Source organism: Cystoisospora suis (assembly GCF_002600585.1).
Source record: "Cystoisospora suis strain Wien I chromosome Unknown contig_3899, whole genome shotgun sequence".
Lineage (NCBI taxonomy): Eukaryota > Apicomplexa > Conoidasida > Eucoccidiorida > Sarcocystidae > Cystoisospora > Cystoisospora suis.
The window spans coordinates 1-7,707 of NW_027156694.1; the positions used below are offsets into that span (position 1 = coordinate 1).

A 7,707-nucleotide genomic window follows, 5' to 3' on the forward strand; every position below is an offset into this window, starting at 1 on the left:
AGGCAGATTTCTCTCTTGTTCAGCGCCAGGTTTGACGGGATTGACGGGAGGTGCAGAGAGGATAGTGACAGGCTCAGGAGAATCCGGATGCATATTGTTTACCAGGGTGAAAAGAAGAAACACACTGCACATTTCAGTTGATGAGATTGTGAGGAGCCCCGTGGAAGGTATCTAGTTTTCTCTTTAGCTAGTGGGGAAGGAACCGAGTTTTTCGGGGGTCAATTGTAGCTGTCCACCGGTAGGTAACCATCTATGTTCAACAAATCCTCGCGACGAGAATCTAAATAGACTTCCCCCAATGTAGCCCATGTCTCGTTCTGTATAGTTGATTGTCTACCAATGTCTAGGTATAGCTCTCTATCTACCTATCTGTAGGTATCTCTCTATAGAGCTCCCTCTTCCTAGCTACATATAGATTGCTGGACCCACCCACTAGTCTGCAGCTGTCCGTTGGCCTCTCTGTAGTTATCCAGAAGTGGCCTTCAACTACCTGTGTATCAACCTATAGCTGTTTATAGCCATTTCTTTATCCTTGGATATCTCTCTGTGTACCTGTAACTGTCCATCTATCTATCGATCTATCACCTATTTCTCTATCTATGTTTCTGGCTGGAATGGGGACGAGGTGAAGAGCAGAGTATTTAGAGTGGTTAGTATTCCTTGCTCTCCAGAGCTTGGATGGGACTACGAGAATTACGGCGGTCGCTCGAGAACAGAAGAATGGACTGACTCTAGGAGGTCGTATCACAAAAAAAGTTTCCCCAAGTCTTGTCCTTTCATCATCTCAGGAAGAAGGAACGCAGACGAACAGACGTCAGTGGAATGATCGGTCGAGTTTGATAAGGGCAAAGTGAAGGAAAGAAGCTAACACTCATGTCACCTCCACCTAGATAGATACAAAGATACATAGACATATCAATATGCGTGAAAAAGAAGTAGAAAGAAGGCGTTGTCTTCGCGTGCACCTCTTCTTCTTATAGAAAGCTCAACTATCTCTTTCTCTTCCAATACACGAAAGGATCCTTTCAGGTCTTGATATTTTCGCTAAAAAGAAGTAAGAATCCACTCTGTAAAAAGAAAAAAAAAAACGACAGAGAGAGGGGGGTCACCTTCGCTTACTCTTCCTCTTCCTTCTCTGTAGACACCTTCCCTGTCTTCACCACAGGCGCCTACTACTGAAAGATCTTCTTATCAACACCTTTCTGTGTCCTCTCGTAGCCACCCTCTCTTTCCTTGATTTCTCCTTCATCTCACTTTACCTGAGACTGCATCTGGCGATTCGACAAATATCTATCTAGATATATAATGTACATACACAGCTGTACACAACGAAATCAGGTGTATGTACAGCAGCGCCACTAAGATCATTGAGTGAGTGAAGCAACTTTACGATCAAATCTTCTGTCCAACCCCTTTCCTCCTTCCTCTCTTCGTATAATGCTATCTCTCCATTCTTTTCTTTTGCAAAGCATATCTTGACACCCCTCTGACGAAAACAAACAAGATTTCTAACAAGGATACTTGTGTCTCCAACCTTCCTTCGATAATATAGCCCAAATGGTCGGGAACTAAAACAAACAAAACTCTCTCCACTCCTTTTCACCAAGTCTTTCTAAGCGGAAGAGTGATGAGAAGAGGAAAAAGACGAAGATGAGGAAAATTCCGAAAAAAGAATCTTCACAGCGTGAAACAGGAGTGAGATTGTTGCCGTAGGTGATCTCCATTCTTCTTCTCCCTCTCCTTTTTGTCTTTTGTTCCTTAGTTGTTGCGAATCCTTCAAAACTTCTTCTTCGTCTTCTCTTTCTCGTTCATCCCCTAGAATAACTGCTGTTGATAATCTTTCCTTCATTTCACCAGGATGAGAGGCCGCAGACAAATAGATAGTCCAGAAGAGATCGAGCGTACTATCCCACAGAGGGCGATATCTCAACGGAATGAATCTAAACACATACACACTCGTACACACACACACACAAACCTATGAAGAGAAAAGGAATGACATGTAGAAGAAAAGGAAGAGGAAATAAAGACTACCATTCATCTCACTAGGGAAAGCAAGAAGAGGAAAAGAAGAAGTATGTACGTATGTATGAAAGTTAAGAAGAGATTACATCGTCCTTTGTCGTCTCCTCCGGGCTTGTCTTGCTTTTCAATCTCACGCTGTCTCTTATACCTCTGTTCTTATCCTAGTCGAAAGCACCTATCTCTGTATCTTTCTATTTACCTGTATCTTATGGCTATCTGTCTTTCTACCGTCTGTATCTGTATACTTATCGCCATGCCTATATCTACTTACACGTAGATTAGCCTTGAGTTGTATGTATGTATGTATCCCTCTATATGTCTGTCGTACATGTGTATACATGTGTATGTATGTATAGCAAGACAACCTGAGTTTTGTTTTGCTTTCTTACCTGAAGTTGATAAGATCAGATAGAGGCCAAACATAGCAGCTGGAGATATAGATCTCTTTGAAGCTTGTTCTAACGCATGCAATACCTTCAAGACAGGCGAGTACAAACCACCATGGAAAGAAAGAGAAGTAAGGTTCTTCTCCTTTTTTTTCTCTCCTTTTCTTTTTTCTCTTTTCTTGTTCTTCTCCTTCTTCTTTCTCTTCTTGATGATGAAGATGATGTATGGAGTGTACATACATTGAAGAAGGAGGCGACTGGCCCCCTCCAGGATAAGAACGCAGACAATCGATAGCAGCCTGAGAAGGATCAGACGACCGAATTGAAGAGGAAGAAGGAGGAATATAATAGAATAAAGATGCATGTAGCACAGGAGCTAAGAAAAGAAAGATCACTGCGGCAAACGGCATAAAGACGATCTGACCTGTTAGAACCTTATACACACTCTGACGCCAAAGAAGAAAACTTCTATGTTTTCTATAGATACCTCGGCAACGAACTCGCCGCGGAGGAGAATGAGAGGAAGATGAAGAAGGCGACGATGAAGATGGAGAGGAGTCGTGTGAAACGGAGGCAAGAGAGGAAGAAGACGAGGATGTTGTTATGACTGGATCTGGGTATGACTCTGGGTTAGATGAAAGGAGGGCAGAAGGAGAAGAACAAGAACAAGACAAGGATGAAGATGGCGAGACAGGGGGAATCTGTCTCTTCGATTGTTGCAATGTAGAAGCCGAGGAAGAAGATGAAGAGTCTTGTGAGGAAGAAGAATCGGAGGAGAAACGAGAAGAGAAGAGGAGGGACGTTTTCGACTGGCATTGAGAACCCGTTAAAAGAGGTACTGATGACGCCGAAGACGGAGACGTCTCTTTTAAAGATCTCAGTAAACTAATTCCTTCATTCTCCTTCCTTACCTCTCCACCAACATCGACGTCAGCTTGAGGGCATACAAGGGCAGAACCTGCTTGACGAGAAGAAGAAGAGTGAGGAGTCTCATCTTCTTTAAGAAAGTTTTTCATTCCTTCCGATGAATCGTGCAGGTGTGGAACTTGACAAAGATTTGAGACGGGGGGAACATCATGTAAATCCTCATCGCTTGGCTTCTTCTTCTTCTCCTCTTCGTCTCCTTCATAGCAGTTATGATGAAGCACGACTTCAAGTTTATGATAAAACGCGGTAAGAAAAATGCCTGAAAAGAAGAAAAGAGGAGGAGGGAAGAAATACAACCGGAGATGTGGTAGGAGGTCGCATAGAAGTTCCGAAGAAAAGACGAGAAAGAAGAGTAACAAAGGAGTGCAAGAGAAGTCCACTGGAAAGAAAAATCTATATCCTATACCTCAGCTCACTAACGACAGAAGCTATAGAAGAAGCGAAAGAGAGAATGAGAGAAAGTGTAAAAAAGCTGAAGGAGACGAGTGTGAAGAGAACAAGGGATGGAGGGAGGCAGGGAAGAAAGCAGACTGTGTGACTCAGGATCGATGTAGAGAACAAGGTGCGTAGATACATAGACAGACTAAAGATAGACAGATAGATAAAGACAGATAGACTAAAGATAGATGTACAAATTTTTACAGGGAGACGAAAGCTGCTGTACTTTCTCTGTTCTCTTGTTTGCTTCTCATACCATTGATAAGAAATCCTTCAAGCGCAAGTGAAACAGTCCGCCTCCAATCGACTTCTTCTTCTTCTTTTGTCAACAATCGATCCTTCTCAGTCTTCTTTTCAACCTGAGAAGACTCGCGACTCTCTTCGGCTTTCTCTTCTTTATCTCCCTTTTCTTCTTCTTGTGCTATATCACCAACTAGGCGTTTTGGTCTTCCCAGTTTCTTGTCTTCTTCCATCTTGTCTCGTTGAGAAGAACCTTTCACATCTCCATCATGAAGATCAGTAGAAGAAGGAGACTGCTCCATCATTCTCTTCTCCTTCTTTTCTTCTTCTTCATTTGTCAGTCTTCTTTCTCCTGTTGTCATCATTCTTCTCTCTTCCTTCTCATCTTCTCTCTCTTCATACCCACTCTCTAGTATACACCCGACATTCTTCTCTGAATACATGCTTGCCTTTCTTTCTTTGACTGTCTCATCGTTTCTCCGTGTCTCTTCTTCCTGTTGCTTTTCTGTTGCTTCTTTCTCTTCGAGCTCCTTAACAATACGCTGAAGTTTCTGAGCTGCCAGATCGCTAAGAGCATAGATCATCAAGGCGCAGATCGAGTTAAGAAAAATATCCTTCTTCATCTTCTCTCGATCTGCGATTGGATGTCTTAACCGTAGTAGAACTTTCTCTGACACCCTCTTAACATAGGAGAGAACAAGAAGATAACGAAGAAAGAAAAAGTTCTCGACCTTCTTCTTCTCTTTCATCTCTCTTGCTCCTGCCATCTCTTCATAACTTCCTTCCCCATTCGAAGAGAAGAACCCGCTCTCGTCTACTCCTCCCTCTCCTTTTCTTCTGTTCTTTCTCTCTCTTTCTGTTGAATCAGATCGAAGAATGGACGTCTTTCTCATCTTCTGCGAAGTACAGGGAGATGACAAGAAAGCTATTCTTCTTTCTTCTTGGCCTCTTTCCGCTTCTCGTCCCTTTTCTTCTTCCTTTTCTTTCTCTCTTTTTTCTTCTCTTCTATCTCGACATCTCTTCTTTGTCCCATCGCCAGGATGGTCGAGAGAGTCTTCTTCACTCTTCTTCACTTCATCTTCATCGACACCTGCTGCATTTGAGCTTCCTTCAGCACACTGAACTGGCCGCGAATCTCTCGTGGAACAAACGGCTGAAGAAGAACACCAAAGAGAAGAAGAGGAAGGAGAAAAGAGCACTTGACATGTACGCATGCAAACTTCTGTACGGGAAAAGAGAGAGATACAACAGAGAGAAGAAGAAGAAGGAGAAGAAGAGGAAGAGAAAGAAGGGAAGGAGAGAGAGGAAAGGGAGGTAGGAAAGCTAGCAAAAGGAGATACACAGGAGACCTTGTTCATGTACGATATAGAAGAACATGAAGATGGATAGAGAGATAAAGAAGAGAGAGATGAAGGTCTACGGTTTCTCTGTGATGGTGGAAGCTTTGGACTGATTCTTGTGGAAGGATTTCCTTCGTTCACACAAGAACAAGTGGAAGTGTCAACATGTGTAAGAAGAAGAGACGGGAAAGAGAGACAGAGACGCGACAGCCGTGAACGACAACCGTTACTAGTCTTATTTTTTCTTTCTTCTTTAGAAGGAGAGATAGACGAAGAAAGAAGTTGCTTCGTTTGGCAGTTTGAAAGAAAGGAAGAAGCTCGTGATGTTTCCTGAGAGCAGATAAGAAGGGAAGGCGAACCAGAAGAAGAAGAAAGCGAAAGAGAAGAATGACAATGACGGGAGATAAGACGACAAGGAGAAGAAGGAAGGAGCAGAGAAACAAGAGAAGAAGCAGATGGCAGTAGATTCCGTGAGAAATGAAAAGACGAAGATGCTGAAAGACTTTGTCTGTGTTTCGAGAAGGTATGTGTGAGATATTCCTTCTCTATGAAGTTCCCGCTCTTCAGTCTTCTTCTTTTTTCGGAAGGTTTGAAACAGAAGAAGTCGAAGATGGAGAATCTTTCAAATCTCTGATTTCCCCTCCTCATGGAGAAAGCATAAGAAATGCTCGTAAGATAAGTCATTGTTTCACCCCGTGAGAAGACCAAAGAAGAAGACGAAGAAGGAGAAAGAAAAGAGAGAGCAACGAGAAAAGTTTCTACTGCTTGTCATTGGAAAGATGGAATACAGGGGAAAAAGAGGAGAGATAGAGAGGGAGAAGATGACGAGAGAGAAAGAGAGAGATTCGGACGGAAGTTACACGGGGAAAAACGAGAGAGGATACAGAAAGCAGGGTGGGACATTGAGAAAAGCAAGGAAGGATTGGAAGAAGAGATGAAGAAGTTCCGGCGATGACAGGAGAAAATGATTCTGTATGATGAGTCTGCCTCTTCGTTGTTGGTTTGATGGCACTACGAAGATAACGACTACTTGAACTCTTTGAACTACATGATAAAAACCCTCGACAAAAAGATCAGTAAGGTTTGGAGATCTATATAGACATTCACAAGGCTCTGGGATGTTACTTGAACGACGTGCAGACACATCTATCCACCTGCTTATATATCTACAAGAAGCGGAGGTATAGCCAGTTATCTGCTCCGGACATATAGAGACGTATGATCTGTAGAAATCCCCCCACGGAGACGGACCCACTTGTACATATGTATAGATATGTCTAGATATTACCTGAGATAAGAAGTGGGGGGCTGGCAGAGGTGAAGGAGAAGAGAAACGTAAAAGAAGACGAGTCTTGAGGAGAAAGATGGGAGAGACAGAGAAAAGGAGACGTGAAGACCTGTCCTGGTAAGAACTAACAGGAAAGATTCTCAGCCGCATGCAGAAAAGAAAAGAAAGGAAGGTAAGGAGAATCTTCTCTTCCTCCTTCTTCCTCTTTTCCGAGGCTTCCGAAACTTTCTCTTTCTCCTTCTCGGCCTGGTTCTTCTCTGATTTCAAAATCCATTTTCAAAGAGTGATGAAGTGAAGAAGCAGTTCTCAAGAACGAGAAAGGAAGTTCTTATCACCCCCGCTAATGGTCATGACAAATCACTGAAAGTGAGGAGTCCACAAAGAAGGTGTAGTCGTAAAACGCTGTGGACAGAACAATATCAAAAATCGAGAGAAGCGTGTGATAGAATCCTTCACTCTGAAGTATCTTTCTCTCGATTCCTGATAAAGATGAGAAAAGGTTAAGCGGCTGAGAGAAGTAGACATGAAAATGAAAGAGAGGAAGACAGAGAAAGGAAGAGAAACGGAGGAAAAAGAGGAGGAAAGAAAGAAGGGAGAAGATAGAGAAAGAGAGAGAAAAAGTGGAAGAAAGAGAGAACAGAAATGATATGAAGCAGTGCCAACAGTAGTACCGATATACGTTGATGAGTGCGCGGAGCAATTTTGTAGGTGAGAAGAGAGAATTGGCTCTAGATGAGCTAGCATGAATGATGAGGAGCGAGAAATCTTTTCTCTCCTTCAACTTGTCAAAAAGTGTGTCGGAGTCTTCTATATTCTATACCTGTATGCTACGCCTAGAAAAGCAGGGAGGCCAATAGACTGCCGTAAAAAGAGAAACCCATTAGAGAAAAGAAGAGTAGATCATCCAAATCACTCTTCATTGAAGAAGAAGCGAGTTCGTTGATGAAGTTCAGAACAAAAGGCGACTCATTCACAGGACTGCATGCATGCGCTGAGTCGGATGCCGATGAGAAAACGGCTGCAACACAAAAATGTATCTACACGAGTAGCTATGCTTGTCTGT

General features: G+C 42.8%; 1 protein-coding gene across 1 annotated transcript; it reads right to left on the reverse strand.

The window, feature by feature from the left end:
- Positions 1 to 676: 676 nt before the first annotated feature.
- Positions 677 to 7,515, reverse strand: CSUI_007390 (mpv17 pmp22 family protein). The gene is made up of 3 exons (XM_068067536.1): positions 4,033 to 7,515; positions 2,415 to 3,597; positions 677 to 1,940 (listed from the first exon to the last, which is right to left on the reverse strand). Exons 1-3 carry the CDS (start codon positions 6,038 to 6,040, stop codon positions 1,613 to 1,615), a joined length of 3,519 nt encoding a protein of 1,172 aa, XP_067920487.1. The 5' UTR covers positions 6,041 to 7,515; the 3' UTR covers positions 677 to 1,612.
- Between the last annotated feature and the right edge of the window lie 192 nt (positions 7,516 to 7,707).

What these genes read in the sequence shown, in the direction of transcription:
- CSUI_007390 (XM_068067536.1), bottom strand. Translation starts at nt 6,040, where the DNA reads ATGACTTATCTTACGAGCATTTCTTATGCTTTCTCCATGAGGAGGGGA. An exon ending in TGAAGGATTTCTTATCAATG is followed by an intron (nt 3,598 to 4,032) that starts GTATGAGAAGCA and finishes TCTTCTTTTCAG; the next exon opens with GCATTTTTCTTACCGCGTTT. An exon ending in TCTGATCTTATCAACTTCAG is followed by an intron (nt 1,941 to 2,414) that starts GTAAGAAAGCAA and finishes GTATGTGTTTAG; the next exon opens with ATTCATTCCGTTGAGATATC.